At 41.9% G+C, this 21,008-nt stretch overlaps 1 protein-coding gene across 2 annotated transcripts in view; it reads left to right on the top strand.

The window, feature by feature from the left end:
- The window catches only part of cdh4 (cadherin 4, type 1, R-cadherin (retinal)), a 190,216-nt gene extending 169,313 nt beyond the window's left edge, over positions 1-20,903 (top strand). The window contains exons 9-17 of one of the 2 annotated variants that reach the window (XM_046384615.1): positions 52-189; positions 5,873-6,058; positions 6,353-6,606; positions 10,049-10,191; positions 14,110-14,346; positions 15,085-15,318; positions 15,739-15,878; positions 18,317-18,481; positions 18,980-20,903. In XM_046384615.1, the coding sequence (XP_046240571.1) occupies positions 52-189; positions 5,873-6,058; positions 6,353-6,606; positions 10,049-10,191; positions 14,110-14,346; positions 15,085-15,318; positions 15,739-15,878; positions 18,317-18,481; positions 18,980-19,186 (1,704 nt within the window). In that variant the 3' untranslated portion in view covers positions 19,187-20,903. Of the gene's footprint in view, positions 1-51; positions 190-5,872; positions 6,059-6,352; positions 6,607-10,048; positions 10,201-14,109; positions 14,347-15,084; positions 15,319-15,738; positions 15,879-18,316; positions 18,482-18,979 lie in introns of both variants that reach the window. The other variant, XM_046384614.1, reaches the window with a different exon arrangement.
- The last annotated feature ends 105 nt before the right edge of the window (positions 20,904-21,008 follow it).

The raw sequence follows: 21,008 nt of genomic DNA, 5'->3' as shown, positions 1-21,008 counted from the left end.
TGCTATACCAGCACCTGAAAATGTTTTCTCTTTTTCTGCGTCTGTTTACAGAAAGTGTCCCAGTACACCATCATTGTCCAGGCCACTGACATGGAGGGCAACTTGAACTTTGGCCTGTCCAACACAGCCACAGCTCTTATCAGCATTACCGACATCAACGACAATCCCCCAGAGCTGACAGTCAGAACGGTGAGTGTTCTTTTCCATAGATTTTTTGTTGACCTGTGTAAGGGACTGTATTAAAACTACTGAAAGGGTGGAGAAAAGCACTTTTTTTCCTTTGGCATTTGAGTATTGCAACAGCTAACAGCCTCTCTGACCATATGCAGAGTAAAACAGTTCTAACTCTGTATTTGGGCTGCATTTTTCTCATTAAACTCACTTTCTGGTTCACTCATTTAGTGGATCTTAAAACCATTTATTAAAAAGTTCAAGAGTGACTCTATTTTCACCATTTTGTCATAATTTTAATAATAATAACAATAATAATAATAATAGTAATAGAAAATATTCAGCTGTGCTGAAGAATGATTGCAAGCTTGATCCTGCATCTGTCATTTTAACAATTGCATATTCAGTTACTCTGCTCTTCTCATTATGCTACATAGAGCACGTGAAAGTGTATTATTCTTTGGTAGAAGAGGTTACACAGGCCTCCAAGGACGGACCGCTCTCAGATATTATTAGAAAATACATGATCTAGTCCCTGTCAAAGATAACAATCATGCAATAATATGCTCAGCTGAAATATGTTTTCATAGAATATTGAGATGAGGGTGATGCAAGTACAATAGCTGACAAAGATGTAGGATAAGGGCAGATATAAACAGCACTGTGACAGGTAAAGAAACGTTGTGCATGTGGAGAGACAGAAAAAGATACTGTGACTGAAAGTGAGATCGAGATCAGTTTTGGTGATGGGAGGTGTACTCCTCCCTCCCTCCCTCTTTGTGTGTTCCCTGCCAACAAGGGCCTCTGGTGGCCACGGTTTGTCTGCAGGCATCTGGCCCTGGTCCCTGATACCTCTACATTGGTCTGACAGCAAGCCATGTTACAGCTGGCCTGTTTAACTGTGACAGTGTGGGTGGTTAGCTTGTCTGTTTTTTAGATTAGAGTTACTATATGGAAGGTTACTGATGAGAAAATACTGAAAGCAGTAGCTCTATTATTCTGAGGGTGAATGTTGTGCATGCCTTATGCACGCATGCCTTAAGTTTTATATACACTATAGACAAACCCTGTTATTGAATTCAGGTGTGGTATGGGGCTGTTTTTCCTTACTTCCAGAGAAGGAAAATCTTAATGCTCAGCATACCAAGACATTATGGACAATGCTATGCTTCCAACTATGTGGTAGCTGTTTGGTGAAGGCCTTTCTCTGTTCCAGCATGACTGTGCCCCAGCGCACAAAGCAAAGCTCCATAAAGACATGGTTAGATGAGTTTGGTGTGGAAGAACTTGACTGGTCCACACAGAGCCCTGACCTCAACTCCATCCAACACTTTTGGGATGAACTGGAACAGAGATTGTGAGACAGGCCGTTTGGTCCAACATCAGTGTCTGACCTCACAAATGCTCTACTGCATGAATGAGCTAAAATTCCCACAGAAACACTCCAAAATCTTGTGGAAAGCCTTCACAGAAGAGCGGAAGCTCTTATGGCACCAAAGGGGCACCAGCACCATATTAATATCTATGTATTTGGAATGCAATGGCCTTAAAGTCCTTGTTGGTGTAATGGTCAGGTGTTCCAATACTTTTGAATGCTCTGTTCCTGGTGATACAACAGAATCAAGTGCTGGCCACAGCTTGACGGACCTACAGGATTGTAACTGCTTTTTATGTGAGCGCTTGCATTTCTGAGATTCCAGAGAGAGACAGATGCTGTCTGCAGCCAAGCTCAGAGGCAGAGCAAGTAGTGTGTCAGCGTCACACACTGTGATCGTCGTCTCCTCGGCGGGGCCGTCGGCAGCGTGCATGCCAGTACAGTTCCAGCCGCATGCTCTGATAAGAGCTCCCCAGCTGTCAGGGGTAGAGCTCACCGAACAAGGCTGCTGCTCCGCTCAGAGCTGCTCTGTCCTCCGTCTGTGGCGCTGGCTCCATCAGCGCTCTTCACTCGGGAGGATCTGTCGACCAGAGTTCTCCCAGTAGCCAGAAAAATGGACATTCTGTGCTTCAACAGACATACAAAAGCACATGTACAAAGTCCTTGACATGAACAGTACATAGTGATGGGATGTGTCCATATACATGTACGCTCACACACACTGTGAAAAATATTTGTCGTCTCTTCTGGGCCTCATTACTTTCCCTGCAACCCTCCTGAGTACAGTAAATTACTGTACATTTGCCTGAGCTTGTAAAGGAAATTTGCCCATAATTTGGTGTGCGACTCAACGATGGTAATGAGTAAAAATTAATTTTTGTGTCCTTCACGTAGACACAGGCAGCCAGAGACTCTTACATGAAACATCCACAGCAAAGATGTTCTTAACCAGATGCCGTTTCCGCTGTTTTGTCAATCTCTACGTTTTGTTTTGCTTCCCACACAAGCAGCTAGACTTGGAGCAGTTCAGTAATTATTTGTGCATGACAGACACGAGAAGAATTCATTGCTCTCTACGGGAGGCATAGAGACAACATAAGGATGCTAATTAAGTGAAATTGCTTGCGGGGGCATAAACCAAGCTGATATATAGCATCTAATTTAAAAATAAAGACAAATGTTTTATTCATACCACCACATGGGCCTGAACGTGCTATGTTAGTGCTATGTTAATCATTATGTGATAAAAAAAAAAAAAAAAGACAATGGTACTTGCCACAATCTATCTAATCAAACTATCTAGTCAAGTGCATCACACCGCTGTGAAAGTGCACCCAGTGGTTTTTCATTCACTGAGCGATGATGAGAAGCAGAAGTGTTGCATGGAAGACTTGTGGGGTTGAAAGCTTAGACTCCCAGACACACAGGCTTACAGATCTGAATGAGCACAGAGTGCTATTTGTGATTCACCTGTAGAGCTGCGGCTTCTACCTTCTAAATACCTGAAAGCGCTTGAATGCTGTTCACCGCTTTCGTCAGCTTCCCACTCCTTAACTTTGATTTGTGTTAAAACAGGGCCGCAGCAAAAGCAGCTTGATAAGTTTTTATAGCATGAAAAATGGGAGTGCGTTCGGTGCCTGTTGCCAGTAGCTATGTCTTTATTTCACTATGGGGAAGACATAACAACTGGCTTAAGTGGACTGATACTCTGTCTGATTGTAGTTTGGAATTAGGAGGAGTCTGTTTTGGGACTTTTATTCCTATGTAATGCTGTCATTACAATTCACTGTTGTTGTCAACATACCATTTAGGAAAGCAAGTGCTAATTTTGTCTTTTCATTTTCAGAGTTTTTGGCAAGAAGGTACTGAATTTCCCCAGCTGAGCAGTGCTTGTTGATGCACAGTTATTTCTAAAAAGATTTAGGGTCTGCACTGCATTGAAGGTCCACTAATTTCTTCTGGCTGGACTTCTGGCTCAAACATTTGAAGGCTTGTCAGTGAAGAGTTGACAGTATGAAAAACAGTAATCAGAAGTGATCAGGGTCAAGTGACCGTGTGTCAGCTTGGTTCTGTTGGGCACTGACCTTCATATGTGTGTGGTCTACACGTGGGAGGTTCATAAAACAAGACCCTGACATAATATGTCAATGATGGTGCTCATGAATTATATGGTAAAGTTATAAAGTTACATAAAAGTGATTTTGTCCTCAGGGTCAGCAACTCTTGGCCTAAAGTGACTCTATATCTCATGACCTGCCCACATATTTCTAAACTAGACTATGTTTCTTCTTTTGAAAGAAGAAAGAACAAAATTCTTCCTTATGGAAAACTAATTTCATAACAAATAAAATGTGCTCTTGCTCAGTCCAGTGGGGAGTTTTGCGACCACTATTCTACTTGTACTGTATATCAAATTTTTGCCACTGAAAAGTGTGTGTATAGTTTAGTCCCTGACAGTTTAGTTTTGCACTAAACTGATAGGATTAGTTTGAACTAACAGCAGACTGAACTTTCTACTGACCTGAAGTCAGTGTGAATTAGTGATGAATGTTTCGGCCATGATGCGTTCACTTACTATTGTGCCATTGTATTGTTCCATAATACGTTTAAACAGGATGGAAAGTGAAAAAACTACATAGCCAATGATTGCCAATCTTTAACCTGAACTGAAATAATATAGTTTGAATTTCAGATGGTTGTAATTTCATTCATCATTTTCCTGCGCCAGTCTTTTGTGTCCACAGCACAATGCAAAAATGTTGTTCATGTTGTTTTGTTTTGATCCTGTGCATCCTCTTTGCAGGCTTTTAGAAAATGTGTCTTCATCTAATGTTGCTGAACAAGCACTGTTCTAAAGATTTTCCTCCTATAAAGTTTTTGTCAAGTGTTTTTAAAAACTCAAAGCACATAAAGTCTGTATATAAAGCTCTATAAAGCCAAAATGTGTAATACTGACTAAACCTTTTGCGACAACAACTCAAGTTAAAGTTTAATTATTCTTTTTATGTCTGTCTCATTTGAATTTTATATTCACTGGCAACATGAGGTCCCAGCTGAGGTCCCGCTCATTTTCCTCACTCCTCTTTGTAACTACAAAATCCTTCAGAAACTCAAAGTCTGTGTCTCTAGTGGCTTATCAATGGGTCCACATTGCATTTTAGAGAGCGAGTGGCCATTTTGGAAGCGTCCTCCTCTACAGTCAGCACCATTGTGGATGCCTCTGACCGAGCATATTCTGTTTGGCTGTCTGACAGCATGGCCTAAACAAGCTTGGAAGGTTTGTGGTGGTGTTTGTGCTAAAGCTTGGGGTGAAACTGAAACGGAGAAGCCCACACACCCGAGACTGAGAGTGCATATTTAATTTGTTATGTGCTTATCAGCCTGGTCATACTGCAGGGATATGAGAAGAGAGAAGAGAGGGAGGGAGGTCGGGAGGGAGGGAAGGAAAGAATAGGAAAAGAGGAATGGAGCAGTTTGGATACTGCTCAATCCCACGATGATGAAGCCATTAAAGTGAACAGCAGCTGGCAGACACACACCATAAACAAGTTAACGCTTCACAGGAGGAAACACGGATTATCGTTTGACAATAAGAGCTTTTGGTGTGTGTGTGTGTGTGTGTGTGTGTGTACCTTTGCTTGCCCATCTCTCTATAGCCAGATAAATCCCTATAGAGGAAGACATGTATCCCATTGCTCTGTAAATTCTTCTTCAGGCTCTGCAGCTGTCACCAAGTTTCCTCCAGAGTTAGTTCAGTGGGGAGTTGTTTCAGATTGCAATATAATGGAGATCATTAGCCAAAGATTATTCCTACCGCTGCTTTAATTACAGTACTTATCTAATTGCTTATTAAGACCTAGATTTGGTGAATGCACAGAATCTAAATTAAATGGGTAAACACTTAATTGAACTAATCCATTAGTTGAAATAATGAGTTTCATGCTAGCAGACATAGAGTGGAGTAAGGGACAGCATTAACATAATGGAAGATATGATTCTCTATTATCCAAACTCAAACAAATATGTCCCCTTCTGTCTTTTTTCTTTCCCTCCTCTCTCTTGTTTTTTTCCCCATTTGTTTTGCTACCACTTTCAATTCATGTTTCAACATAATGACCCTAAAAGCAGTTTGTTTTCATAATAACAATTATGGAAAATGCTTAAAGATGGATGAAGGCGCAGGCAAATGTTTAGTATCTCAATAAATCAACTTATTAACATGCATTAGCCCTCTGCAAGAGCAGCATCAGCATAATGTCATCTTTCCCTCCTCCCTACTGTCGCCTCCTCTCTCCTTCACATCCTCCTCTCCCTGCTGCTCTGTAGTTTTCAGGAGAGGTGCCAGAGAACAAGGTGAATGTGGTGGTGACCAACCTGACGGTGGTGGACAGGGATCAGCCCCACAGTCCCAACTGGAACGCTGTCTACCGTATCGTCAGCGGAGATCCATCTGGACACTTCACCATTCGCACCAACCCTGTCACCAATGAGGGCATGCTGACAGTGATCAAGGTACTTTTGGCCTCGCAACATACGTCCTGATGTCTGATATTTAGCTCTTTGAAAATGAAAGCAGTTAAAGTCGCTCTCCATTATTATTCAGCATGGCAACAAGTAGGTTTCCACCTGTTCTGAAGTGCCAGATGTTGATCACTGAGTACTTTAGTCTCGCATTGTTTTCGCTGAATTATATGTCATTTCTCAAATTGGAGCACAGTTAGAGCCAATCTTGCAATCAACTACACTCATTTTACATCTCTCATCATCATGTCTCTGCCCTCTCCCATTTCATTGGTTCTTCTCCAGCCGGTTGATTTTGAGATGAATCGTGCCTTCATGCTGACCGTGGTGGTGTCCAACCAGGCCCACCTGGCCAGTGGCATCCAGTCTTCGCTTCAGTCCACAGCGGGAGTCACCATTTCAGTTCAGGACGTGAACGAGCCTCCCGTCTTCCCCGTCAACCCCAAGATGATCCGCTTTGAGGAGGGTGTGCCGGCAGGGACCACTCTGACCGTGTTTGCTGCTCAAGACCCTGACCACTTCATCCACCAGATTGTCAGGTACTTTAAAGAACAACACATTATGGAGGGTTCACTTATTTACTGAATGTAATACGTCAGTGAATTCACACGACATAAGTGCACCCAGGAAATCCTGATCAACCTATTTCAACATTTAAATTCACTGTCCTTTTAGCTCTTTTTTGATCTCCACCAACTCCTGAAGAAAACTTCTGGCTCTTCACCAGCCACTGACTGACTTTATCTGTCTGTCGGTTGGCGCCGATTGTAGCCAATAGTGCTTTTATCAAAGTTTTCCACTTCAGAATAGCTGCCTGCTTTGTCCAGACACAAAGCCGATGGGAATAGTGTGACTGAACCAAAACAGTTAACTCGCAGGGGATGAAACACAGAGCTGAGGGCTTACTGCACTTGGGTGATAATTCTCTGTGGGTTCGTCACCAGGAGCAATGTAATGTAATGTAGTTTTTGTGATTGTTGTTAATTTGAATATTGAGGGAAAGTGATTGCATGAAATTCTTGAAGGTTTTATTTTTTTTAATTTATTTTGCATTTAGTTAAATCTCATGCAGTGCAACACATTTTAGCCTTATTGTTATACACATTTTTATTTCCAGTTATCATATAACTTCTATTGAGGATGCCAATTACATTAAGTGAGATAAATAATAAAGACTAAAGGGACTCAAAAACAAATTAAACACAAGCTTACAAGGTTCTTTTTAGAAATCTTTGAAAATGTTCAGATCACTCAAACCCTACATACTGTACTGCACTGTACCCATTTTCCTCAGATTTTTTTAGTATTTGAAATGTTATTTATTCATTTATTTATTTATTCATTATTTTTGTTTCAGGGGGTACCTGTTCCACCATCTGTTCTGTCATTTCTTTAGATGGAAATCCAGATACACAGACATTGTATTCACGATTCACTTTTCATATTACAGTAGCCAGAGGTAGGACTGAAGCGCCAAAGACAACTTCGTATTCAGACATAGTGAGGAACTTCCACTATCTTGTCTCCCACTGAATCTGAGTTTCACCAATGTTTAATGCACGGTGAGCACTTTCTCCAGTTTGTCCCTCTTCTTTGACATTCTCAACCGACCCCCTCGCCCACATCCCAGGCTCCAGTTACCTCGCCGTTGCCAGGCAACTGGTGTGAAGAGGTCATCCTGTAATGAGTTGGACACTGCCTTCCTGCCCTTCTAGGAACCCGATCTCCCCCTTCTCTTCCTCCTCATTGATCCCTCCTTCCATCCTTCCTAACTGGGCTGACACACAGTAGGCATCGTGCCATCCAGGCATCGACCCCGTGTGATAGAAACTCCCACATGCCCACTGAGGTCCGGCAGCACCGTTCCACTCCACAGCCAGCCCCAACGAGAGAGATTGATTTTTCTTAATGTCAGTGAGACGGCCTCTCCTCACTGAGGGACCCAATGGAAATGTTACTGTATTGTGAGCGGGGGAGGTAGGGGGAGATGTTCTCGTATATATACTGCACAGAGGTGTGAGCAATAGCCACATCTCAGGTTTCTTTTCCTGAAAAGACGTGTAATGCAAAGTAAGTGGACTGAGCTCCTCTGGCCTTTGAGAGAAGTAACTCCTCTTTTACTCTCTTTTCTCTCATCCCTCCCTCCCCCTCGCTCCCGCTGACCCTGTCACTTTCTTCTCTGTCAGTCTGTGGGTCTCTTATTGATGGGACCTCAGAGCTGCTGTCTTCTCCAAAGCAGCTTGCCAGCAGACACTCAGACAGCCTCGTCTCTGCCGTTGATGTATTCCCTTTAGGTGACCTCGCTTGAATCCCAGCTAAAGCACACAGATAAGACACAGAAATGCACAAGTGTAGACTCTGAAACGCACCAAACATGCACGCGAGCACCCACCGAGGCTGAGTGAAAGGTCTGCGTGTGAGCAATGGATGGGAGAGGAGCCAACTTTTGCTTTTTCATGTTTCTGGATTTTTTGCTTTCTTCTCTCTCTCTCAGAAAAGATGATGTGAGGCCAAGTCTTTTTACCAGCTGACTTTACTGTTAGATGTTATCAAAGTGGCAGCAAGAGCAAATTTATGACTGTTTGTGTGCATTCTTTCTCAGCATTAAAATATCAGCCCTGCAGCCCTGTGATGTGGTGTGAGGCCATGTTTACCGGTCCTCTGCTTCTGCTTCACATTTCTGTTAGGGCTTGGGTTTGTGATTGTAAATTGTACGTAAAGTGCAAATTTAGCATTGCACCTCTAGAAAGCTGGCTGTGAGACTGATTTACTTTTAATCAGAAAGTACTTTTAATTGAGAAAGTAGTTCTGGTTTTGATTCACAGATACTCGTGAGTTAATAGATAGTGATGAGTTAGACAGGGAGATATTGTGTATCAGAGATCGTTGCTCAGTCTTTCCTCAATAACTCTTCACATTTTTTATGCACTTTCGTGTTGCCAATGAAGACAGCAGGAGGTGACATCTTGTTGGCAAAGGAAGAGGATGAGAGTGCCAGGCATGACATGCAAACACCAAAATCTAACCTGCAGGGCAACATCACATCCTGACAAGCGCTGCATGACAATCTCTTTCACCAGGCATTATATCTATTTTAGTCCATTTATTTTATTCCCAGGAAAAAGAGTGTAAAAATGATATATAGTGGGTGTACGTGTCTGCCAGCATGTCCCTCTGTCTGCTTGACAAGTGTGTATCATCAAGTCTTTACCTGGAATTGAAATTAGTGTCCTCTATGCCTGTGAGGCTCCAGCTAACCAGTGTCAGCTTCCAACACCCTGATTTAATTAAGCCCCCTTTCCACCCATCACGTTTCTACCGAGGATGCCTACGTTCAGAAACTCTCCTCTGATCTCTCTCATTTCTTCCTCTCTGTGTGCCTGTGTCTCTAACCCCGACCTCCTGTCACCGTGGTGACATGCTGACCATATACCTACTGGTGAGACGTCTCTCGTCAACGATTAACTGTTTCTCATTAGGCCCGAGAGAGAAGCACTTCCTCCACATGGTCAGTTAAGACTCGTAGTTGTTAATGGGATTTATGCACTTTAACTGCAGCTGTCACTTTCTACTCTGTTCATGTCATGACCGGTGACGGTGATGAGAGCTGCTGTGGCGGCTGTGTGGGTACAAAGAGCAGTGAAGTTCTTAAGCGAGCTGCTTGGCTTCACTGCATATGGGTTCAGGTTTTCATCGGTTTTCATGCTAATGAGCTGCTGCTATCATAACCTCGACGAACATATGTTCTGCTTTCTGTGTCGCTGTGATATTTCAAAGGTACTTGGTTGATATTGCTTATTATGGTAATTACCATTCAACTTGATAATGGGTACTTTGGATCAACAAATAAAAGATTCAGAGCTGCTGGGATTCAGGTAACATTTGGCTGTTAATGTGTGGAATATGTTTCAGTATATTTGTGTATGGATTTTAATGAAGTATCTGGTTTCTCTCTGTCTCGGTGGATATGTGTGTGCACAGGTACTCCAAGCTGTCAGACCCAGCTAACTGGCTGAAAATCAACAGGACCAACGGTCAGATCACCACCATGGCTCTGCTGGACCGAGAGTCCATGTACGTCAAAAACAATGTGTACGAGGCCACATTCCTAGCATTCGACAATGGTAAGTCCGGTAAGTCTGAATGACTGTGTGTGTCGTGATTATCCAAAACTCAGTAGGGAAAATGCAATAGAGGTACTTTTTAACCACGACAGCAGTGTGCCTCTAAAGATGGTCAGGTCGTCACTTTGTTCCACAGTGGAATATCTCTACAACTACTTGATGGTTTGCCAGGAAATTTCACGGTCCCCAGAGAATGAATGCTAATACTAATGGCTCTGGTGATCCCCTGGCATTTCCTTGAACACTACCTAATGACTGCCATCCATTTACTTGTAAACAGCACTGTGGTTTATAACCAAATATCCGTAAAACCATACAGAAACCTCTGGGGCTGAAAAATGAAGCCAACGTGCAAGAGTCAAACACTTCAGTGGCCACAGAAGGCTGGCACCAGTAGCGAATGAACCTCCATGGATCCCTGCATTTACAGCACAAATGTTAACAGCCTGGTAATAAAAAGCACTTATGGTGTCCATAGCTAATGAATTTCATGACAACTGTACAGGGGTTATAACTCACTCATTTATATTATATTGAGACTTCAAGTGCCACTAGCTGTGTGCTGGGCATCACCTGAGCTAATTCGAGTCACTGAACTTGACCTGTCAGTCATGTTTTTGATATTAGAGAATTTTTCATGCAAATGTTGGAAAAAATATATTTCTTGCCCTGCGGTTAATTTTACAAACAGACCATCCAAGAAGGAATTCAGTGAATGAAAGTTGTGTGTTAAAAAGAAATTTTGTATCACAGTGAAACCGTGTGGGTGGTAAATGAATTGTGTCAAACAGCTCAGATCTAACTGTCAAAACACTGCTGATCAAATATAAATCAAGATTCTGGTAATGCGTAGTCTATTTCTTGCCTGAGCTGCTCTCAACATATTTTAGTATACCATGTAGCTGTGACTGTATTACAAATGTTTGTGAGAAGGCCACTATTTTGTGCCTGTTTGAAAAACCAAAAAAATTCGGTCTCTTTTATCTGTTTTCTCTGATCATGTATCACCAAAATTAAAAATATTTTCATGCTCCTACTGCATTGACATCCCAATTTTATGAAAAAAAATATCTTTCCAGTGCTCAAATACTGCTTTATATACATCATTTGTGAATGAGTTTGGCAGTCTTTTTGCATACTGTACCATATATAGTGTACTGTACATAAATATGTTATGACCTTGTGTTTGAATAAAATAAGAAGAATACCAGCTCATGAAGGTCTTGAGTATCAGCCCTCAGCTGTTGCCAAAGTGTACTAAGCTAAGAACTAAAGCACTACAAATAGAGGTGCTTGCTCTCTGTGTAAGTAGGAGGGACCCAGGTGTTTCTTACTCCAGTGAGAAATGAGGCATTGGTTGCCCTGAAGCACACCAACTTAAGCTCAAAGTGTTGACTGCTTATTGATTCTGGAGCCCGGTGTCAACAAGGGGATATATTCCACTTTGATTGAAATTCTCTTTACTTATTCTTCTCAAGCGAAGCGTAAGAAGCAACAAAGCACCCAGCCAATCATAACCGACAAGACGGTCGATGGGCCTTGGGGCCCGGGGCAACAGACCTTTACATAGTTGATGCAGCAAGTTACTGTCTGATAGGGGAAAAAGTTGAAATACAGCACTGATGAGCTGCGGGGGTAAACTCTATCTATGCTGCACTGCATCAGGAATTTTGTTCAGCATACTGACAGTCTGTGTGCAGGGGATTGTCAACTGAATATCAAGGCTGCAATATGTGCAGTTTGTTTAGCAGAGCAGTACACACACTTTCTTCATCTGTAGAGCTGTTGTGATCAAAACTATCACAGAAGAATGTCAGTGATTGTCAGTGGAGGAAATATTGAAACCCTTTACTCAAGGGATATTTATAGTACAAGTTATAATACAATATATTATTACTGTTCTTAACCACAAATATCAAAAGTGAAAGTACTTGATTTGCAGGATGACACCTTTTAATATATGAGATACTGCATATTTAATGTTTATTGTAGTATTGACAAATTATTACCAGTTACTGTTACTTGTGATGATAAGAACTTGGTTAATGATCTGAGCAAACGTTAATTGTACAGCAAAATCAGTGGATGGAGTTCTTGATCTACACGTATAAAGAGGTTTGTTTGTCAGATTTAATGCCCAACACTGCAACACAATTTATCAAGGGATGCGTTTTGCGCTTCTACGACTCTCAAAGGCACAAGTTTGAACCATCGCGCCCAAAAGTACTAAGTAGAGGGTTCGCCAAAAAATGAAATTAACATCTTTGAACGGTGGGTCTCAGTCAGCATGTATTTACGCCGTTTCACAGACCCCCACACAAGGAGAAAGACTAGGAGAGGTGGACCGCCCACCCCTGACTCCAGGACAGTAACATTCTTTTTTATATAAAGTTAACTCCATTGATGAAGTCCCAAAGAGTTGACTCTTTGACTTTGCAATGTTCAGGATGGTTGAAACAGTAGATGGCATGTTGAGTCATTTTAGCATAGCTGATTTTTTTAGCACCGGCGTTGAAGTGTTTCATCAAAGCACAGATAATTTAGATAATTAGCAGCTCAAAAACATATTCGAGTGTGCTGTAGCTCTTAAGTTTCTCTGTGACATTAAATATTAATGACTAAGATAAGCAACAATCAAAGTTAAATGTTGAAGAAAACATCCTTCTGTATTATTTATTACAAGAGTTCAGCACTCAAGAACTCAACTTATCTGCTCAATTGGGACTGCTTGAATCGCGGTTGGATCTGATTTGATTGACCATAGACTGGCAACATAAATAAACAATCACATAACAGTCACATTTGATGATTCAAATGTTTGTTATATCCCGACTGGTGCACAGAAGTCCCACCCACCACACACAGGGCAGAGATTCTCCCAAATGAATTCACTGGAACACTTCAAACTGTGTCAATGTGTTCATGTAGGACACCGTGGCTCAAAGGCATTCTTCCCTTTCGTTTGCAGTTCAAGAGTTTAATATTTATACTCACACTAGATTTCAACATCATTACAAATGTTTTCACTGTTTTCACATTGCATTGACATGAAACAGATCAGCCAAACAACTTCAAGTTCACTTTGCTTTTTTGAGAGCAAACAGTGCACTTAAAAAAAACAATGAGGCGCTTATTCCCAACCCCGAGTTGCACAGCATCAACAGAAACAGTGTGGCAGATAAGCAACATTTCTGTGTTACTTTAACTGTAGTTCAGCCACTGTGTGCACTGTAATCAAAGCACATTTGAGGGTTTGCTGTTAATGCATTAAACATAAAAAAAAATGTGTCTTCCAACCTGATAGTTTTGTTCTGGTCTGACAGTCATGAGAAATCCTGAATAAGTTATGATGAGCTTGTGTTGCTGGATATAGTGAAGGGTTAGCCTTTGAGTCATTTCCCAGTGGGTTTTGCAGAGTGCAGATAACAGCAATCTTTATGTGGGGGTTGTCCCTTCCAATATGAGTCTTGCCTCTGCCTTTTCAGAAAGCAGCCAGTTCTGAAGACAAGGACTAAAAAATGCATGTGTCCTTTCGTTTGTTCTGGCTGTTTTGTTTGAGTGCTCCACTACAAATGCACACAGTGTTGAGCCTCCACTTTCTGTTCCTCAGTAAACAAAACCTGTTTTTTCTTAAACAGTTTTTTTTTCCCAGTTGTCTGCCTGTACGCCTCATTTTCTCACTTCCACACATGAATCCGCTGGCAAAATGTAATTGAAATGGAAGGATTGTTTTGCCTCCTTTTGTAGATTCATCATCACGCTGTCTCTCAACTCGACTGGTTTTTGCTCAGTCTCCACTCATTTAATCTTTACTCCTCTGCCTCATCGCCGTACACTCCTCGCTCCGTGGTTATTATCTCGCCATCTCATCCTTTGATCTCTTTGCCTCCTCCCTCCCGGCCTCGTGCCTCCCCTCAGGCTCGCCTCAAGCCAGCGGGACAGGAACCCTCCAGATCTACCTGATTGATGTGAACGACAACGCGCCGGTGCTGATACCCCGGGAGGCCCAGGTGTGCGAGCGTGCACGGCCCAACTCCAGGATCAACATCACAGCTTCTGACGCGGACGCCGACCCCAACGTCGGGCCTTTTGTCTTCGAGCTCCCATCTTTCCCTGCCAGTGTTCGCCGCAACTGGACTATTTCCAGACTCAGTGGTAATTAAATGCTGTCCATTTTTCATAGGGCAAATATTTTACAGGTATGTGGGTATGATATATAACCATTCTGCATCCCTGGCTGAATTAAACCATAAACTTAACAGATGGGATGCAAAACCCCTCTGCAGAAAAACCGACGACATCAATCAGGGGGCTGGGGATTGCTGTAAGCTGTGAGAGAAGTCCAAGTTTAACAAAATGTCTCACAAAGCTCACAGTGAGAGACGCGGGTGCCATCCAGTGTTGACGTACGATCTATCGTTTGTGACAAATGAGATCCATCCATCTCTCTGTCCCCCGAGCAACCGATGTGTCACCTAATCCACCCAGATGGATGTATCACAGCAGTTGTCTTTAGGACAAATCTGATCACATACCTGGATTCTTCTCCCGCTGAGGCTCTTGTCTTAGCTTGACTGAGTGATGGATTGAAGGTTATATGTCCTTTTTTTGCCTCCTCACTTACATACATGTCAGAATGATTGCTGCTCAGTTTGTTTAGTTGCAGCTTTTATTTGGCCTGTCATTTACTCATACCTACGCATATGACGACATGATATCCCGCAGTAAACAAAATGTAATTTCTCTGCAGTACACTGTCTAATCATATTTTCTTTTTCTCCTTCACGTCCTTTTCCCTCCTACTCACTCCCCTCCATCTCTTAATGCCCTCCCCCCCTCCTCCCTCCACTGTTTTCTCTTCGTAATCAACCCTGTCTCACTCCCACTCTGCAGGTGACTATGCTCAGCTGAGGCTAAGGATTCCTTACCTGGAGGCTGGTGTCTACGAGATCCCCATCATCGTGTCTGATTCGGGGAACCCTCCTCTGTCTAACCGATCCATGATCAGGGTCAAAGTTTGCCCCTGTGACGATAACGGGGACTGCAGCGCCACAGGGGCGGTGGCAGCTGCTGGCCTTGGCACCGGTGCCATTATTGCTATACTCATCTGTATCATCATACTGCTCAGTGAGTACACCTCAGTGGGATGATTAGATTAGATTCAACTTTATTGTCATAGCACAAAGTACAAGAACTGTGACGAGGAAATGAACAAACACTTTTTATTAACATTATGAACCATCTGAATACATCCAACAATTTCAGTAGGCAGTGCAGATTTAAGTATAAAATATAGTATAAAGAGTGAAAGTAATTCTAATAGTAAGACAATATATACAGAATAAACAGCTGAAAGCATGATATGAATATGGTGTACAAACTGTAGATTGAACCTACTGACTCATTACATTAGCATGTATCACACATCATGAAAATGACAAAATGTAGCTGTGAGCCTGCTCAGCAAACTGTGACTAACACCTTATGACAACTGTTCATAAACTGTGCCAGTTTTTACTCTCTGACTACTGTTTGTGTTTTACACAGGCATGGTTCTGCTGTTTGTGGTGTGGATGAAGCGCAGAGAGAAGGAGCGGCAGGCGAAGCCCCTGCTCATCGACCCCGAGGACGATGTCAGAGACAACATCCTCAAGTATGACGAGGAGGGAGGAGGAGAGGAGGACCAGGTATCATATGCAGATTACAAATGTGTACATAATTAACAACAGCTCTTAACCAGCAGTGGCACATTTGAAAAATCTTTGTCTTGCTTTGACAGAAACTCCCTCATTTCGTGCCTTATGAATGTCCAGGAATTTATTCATATATTAGAATAAATAACTTCATTAATCCTCATAAGGGGAGCTAGATATTAGTGTTGTTTAGGAGCCTGCCTAGCCACACAAATTAAAAGATGTATTTAATATAGGTCAGATAATCAGGGTGTATTGTAGGTCAGACAATCAGGGTAATCATGGCCGTAACTAATAATTATTTTAGTTAGTGACTAATCCGATAATTTTCAGTTGATTAATAGTTAAAAGATAGCAGATAACATTCAGTATAATTTCCCAAAGATTGAGATGATGTGTTCAGATTGCTTGTTTTAATCAGTCCAAACCCCAAAATATTCAGTTTACTGTCATATTTGACAAATAAAAGCATCAAATCCTCACATTTGAGAAGCTGGAGAGCATTTTTGCTTAAAAAAATAAGTATTACAATTAAGCAATTATCATACATACTTGCCAATTAATTGTGTGTCGACAGGCTCCACAATTACTGATCCTCTGATACAAACCGGACCAGTGAAACAAGCACTGAATATGGGATGAAATAATCTGTTGTTGAAGCAAAAATTGAATGAAATTATGTCAGGCAAGCAACCCATGTTTTAGAAAGCAAGCAAGCATCACATGCCATGGAAAGCTTTCATATCAGTGAACCCCAAAGACCTTCTTTTTTTGTTCCTCGGAGCATCTCTCAAAACAACTTCTAGGCTACTGAAAGCGTGAGACAGGACTCAAACCAGTCAAAAAGTCAGCCTACATCTGTTGATCCTACTCCTATCATTGGTTGTAATGCTAAATAAATAAAGCAGGGCTCCTGTGACAAAACTATGATAGGAGGCCCTTTAAAGCTTCTTGCTGACCTCAAAGGAGTAAGTAACTTGGTCTGTGCCTTTTTGAAAACACAGTATTAACATTCTCAGACTAGTTCAGTTTTTATATCAATATCAAACCCAAATGTTTGTATAATTAATTAAATTCAGTCTGCTGATTTTTTGAAGGTCTGTTAATTCCTCCTTCTTAAAATGAGAATTATATTCAATAAAAGTGAGAGAACAAAGAAAATTAGCTCATGCATCACAAATGTAAAATATATAACCATGTGCACGTTTTGGCTTGGCTTGTTTAGCTGGACTGCAGACACTCAGAAATGTTTTCAGGTTGGAATCTGCCCTCAAAGTGCTACATTACAAAGTGCTGGGGCAGAAAATGCTGCGTGGCTTGAATTCCACGTACAGTCGGCTGTGCAGCTCTTTCTTTTCTCTGTCCAGTATTCGTTATATAAGTTATACACCCACTGCATACCACCTCCTCTTATCTAATACTGTTTTCCAAATAAATGAAGACTTTCAACGATGTTGTGCTCCAACGTCTTTGATTCACTCAGAAGTGTGTCATTATTTATGCCTTTTTTTTTGATTATTGCAGTTTTCCAAGACACACACACTAGCATCAGAACCTGTGTGAGGTTTTTAGTTTGTTCAGTGGGTCTGACTATTTATCAGCTGCAAGAGAGCACTTAAGCGAACTCAGTAAAGTGCTCTGTTTACAACATGTAGTTAAACATTTTATAATGTTCTGGACCACGGACCATTCATTCGCTGTATACCATTTAGTGTAGACTCAAAGAAATCAGCCATGAATATAAATTGAAAAGCAAGCACTAGGGCAGGTAGAATGATTAGCACATAAATATCAGGAGAGCAGGGGTGTTTCTGAAACTGAGAAAAAAGAGAGAAGATGTCACCTGTATGATCCGTGAACATGCCCTTAGGGGCAATGTGACAGCAAAGAGGGAGGCTTGTATTTGAGTGTTTCTTGTTTATATTTAACAGCTCCTACTGCACATTATCCTGTAATGTTTGATCAAAACACAGCTGCTATCTGAATCTTAAGAGCTTTCAGTAGACTTCCCCTAACATCCTTGTTTCTAACATTAGAGCACTATGAAATGTGGGTAATCCCCTCAAGCAAAGACTGCAGCACAGCAGATTTACAGAAGGGGCTCATGTGTCCATTAGAAAGCACAGATCTGCAGCACAGATTTCTCTGCAGGTCAGTCCTGAGCCCTCGCAAACTTAACGGGTGTGCACATCAAAGTCTGCGAGGGCGGACGATGGGACTGGACCAGAGTAGCTTGATTCAAAACATGTACTGCATTTAGAGAATCACTCAATTAGGAAACGGTTAATCATTTGGATTCAGCTGATAATTGACACTGCTGCATGATTTTGGAAAGGCACACAGCAATAGAGCAGTAGTCAGCAAATTGGAGAAAGTAGGTACATTGGCCACAAGGGGAGAACAAGTCAACATTTTCTATGTGCTCAATCCAGGACTATGACCTGAGCCAGCTGCAGCAGCCTGAATCTTTAGACCACATCATCAATAAGCCGGCGGGGGTGCGCAGGGTGGACGAGAGACCTGTGATTGCTGAATCTCAGTACCCCATCAGACCAAGTCTTCCCCACCCTGGAGATATAGGAGACTTCATCAATGATGTAAGTTCAAAATCGGAGGAAAAATGTTATAACTATTTGTTTTCATAAGCTGGGCACTTTAGCTGTGTTCACAGACTGTTAATATTATCTCATTGCAGTGACTCATACTAAAGTTTATGCAACATTAGTTCTAAAAGTTGAAAGAGTCTCTTTCGTCAGAAATGATTATTTTGATATGATGATGATACAGAATGTCAGCAGGGATGCTGCTAGAAACATTTGGCTACTGTACACAGCTCAGTATCTCGTTTTGAAAAGTATTCACACCACGATGAAACATGAAAACCCTAATGGGTCCATGAGCAAGATGAGACCCAGTTTACTTTAACTTTTACAGGTGGTGAAAAACCATGAAATCCATTATATCATTGATCCCCAACAATGATTAGCCAGTCCGGTTTTGACCATCAGTGTATAGTTCTAACCACACAGAAGAAGAAATATTGTAACTGTAGAGAAGATCTTTGTTTTTCTATCTGCTGATCTTTATGTCTCCAGGGTCTGAGGGCAGCAGATAACGACCCCACAGCTCCACCCTATGACTCCCTGCTGGTGTTCGACTACGAGGGCAGTGGTTCAACCGCTGGCTCCGTCAGCTCACTCAACTCCATCAGCTCAGGGGACCAGGACTATGACTACCTCAACGACTGGGGCCCTCGCTTCAAGAAGCTGGCCGATCTCTATGGAGGAGGGGACGATGACTGAGAGCGAAGAAGGGGGCTGGGTGGGGCGGTGGCAGGGGTCGACGGGGGAGGCGGGGTCGGTTGGATGGATGCCCCAAGAAACCATGGGCAGGGGCCAAGAACACAACGCAGGCTGTGTGGTAGACGTGTGAGGAACAGACCCTTACATGGGCTGCGTTAGTTTGCTCACAGCAACCAAGCCTGCAGACATGAATTCCACTGCAATGCAACTGTATTCTGGCTTTATACTTTTTAGTGGCGAGTTTGTAGTGTGATGTTCTTTTTTATTTTATTTTATTTTTTTCTTTTTTTTTTGTTGTTGTTCTCTCACCGTGCTGGACCCGGATCTCTCTGGGGATGAATCAAGGCGGTCGTGAGAGACACAAGTAGTGAATTTGTGCTTTGATCGATTGTTAAAACAAAACCATCTCTTGCTTTAGTCTCACACTGAAGAGAATGTTTTTGGGAAGGCGCTCTCTGACTCTCTCTTTCACTCTGTCAACTTGAATTTCCTTAGAACAGAAGCACTGTCATTTTATAAAGTGCCTTTTGTGGTGTGTTTTGTATCAGACTCCTGCTATCTCAGGATGGGTTGCCATTCGTGCAGTACAGTTCCCCCCTTCTGCTCCTCAAACCAGCCCTGCCTGTCTCTCTCCTCTCCCCTTCACAGTGGTGCAAATGAACAAACCCCAGCAGCCAGTCCCAGGAGGGAAGAACACAACCAGGGCAGAGTGTCAGATATCATAACCCAATGAAGTGTGGCCCAAAAGAAGCCAATAAGAGCTGTTGTGAGGAAGACAACCCTCTTCTTCAAGGACTTGCTCAGTTTGACTTTCACAAGCATCACCTGTCGACACACTGACATTGTGTGAGACCATTTTTATACATGTGGGGGTTTTCTAATTTAGTGGAGAATGCCTGCCTTTCCTCTGTGGACTGAGTTTAGGAGCCTTTATGTCGAGACGCTTGCCTGCCCTCTATGGTGTTGTGTTGCTTTCTCCACAGTGTAAAGCTTATGTAGACATGATCTGATCAGTCAGACAGTGTAAGAAAGTGGAACCTGGAATAAAGGCACCTGAGAAAGATTTTTTTTTCTTTTCTTTTTTCGGTCGCCTTGAACATTCCCATTTTTTATAGGCCAATAAAACTATTAAAAGGTGCATGATTTTTTTTTTTCCCAAAATGTTTTACTTAAAGCACTTGTTACTATGTGGTGAGAATGTGAAAATAGTCAGCAGAAACTATATGAATATACTCTGTATAAAGACACTGACTGAGAAAATAAAAATACTGTAAGATACCTATTTTTGAAGTATTGATGATATAAAAGTTGCTGCTCTTTCTCTAGCTCTTCACTGGGCTTAGAGGATTTTTGGCCCGTTCATTTTTAATGTGTGGATTTTTTTTATTTTATTTTTTTTTGTCTTTGTTGAAACATGATTCCATTTTTTTTAAGATGCCTGCTTATACATGATTTGCTCTTTCTTTTCTTTTGAGATTGTTTTTCTAGAAACGCTTTGTTATACTCCTTTTATATGTGAAAACACAGCCTTCCCCTTTCGCTCTGTATGGTCTCAGAAAAGACGTATCCGTCCTGGTGGTCTCTGGCTTCAGGACACTGGAAGGTTCATTAGCCATGCCTGCTGATAGTTGTTCTGTTATTCAGTGTCCTGGAATTCTTTTATTCTTTCATCTAGATACTGGATGTGTGCTTCAGAAAATAAAGACATGTTTTGAAATTGTGCCATCTTGTTTGAATATTCCCTACATGCTTCATCTTCAGGTGTATTCTGAACTGTGTGACTCGACCAGGTCGGTTCAGTAGTTATAGTATAATGGCCCTG

Source organism: Scatophagus argus, chromosome 3 (assembly GCF_020382885.2).
Source record: "Scatophagus argus isolate fScaArg1 chromosome 3, fScaArg1.pri, whole genome shotgun sequence".
Lineage (NCBI taxonomy): Eukaryota > Metazoa > Chordata > Actinopteri > Scatophagidae > Scatophagus > Scatophagus argus.
Note: the sequence above shows the minus strand (reverse complement) of the source record. Positions and strands in the feature narration are given on the sequence as shown.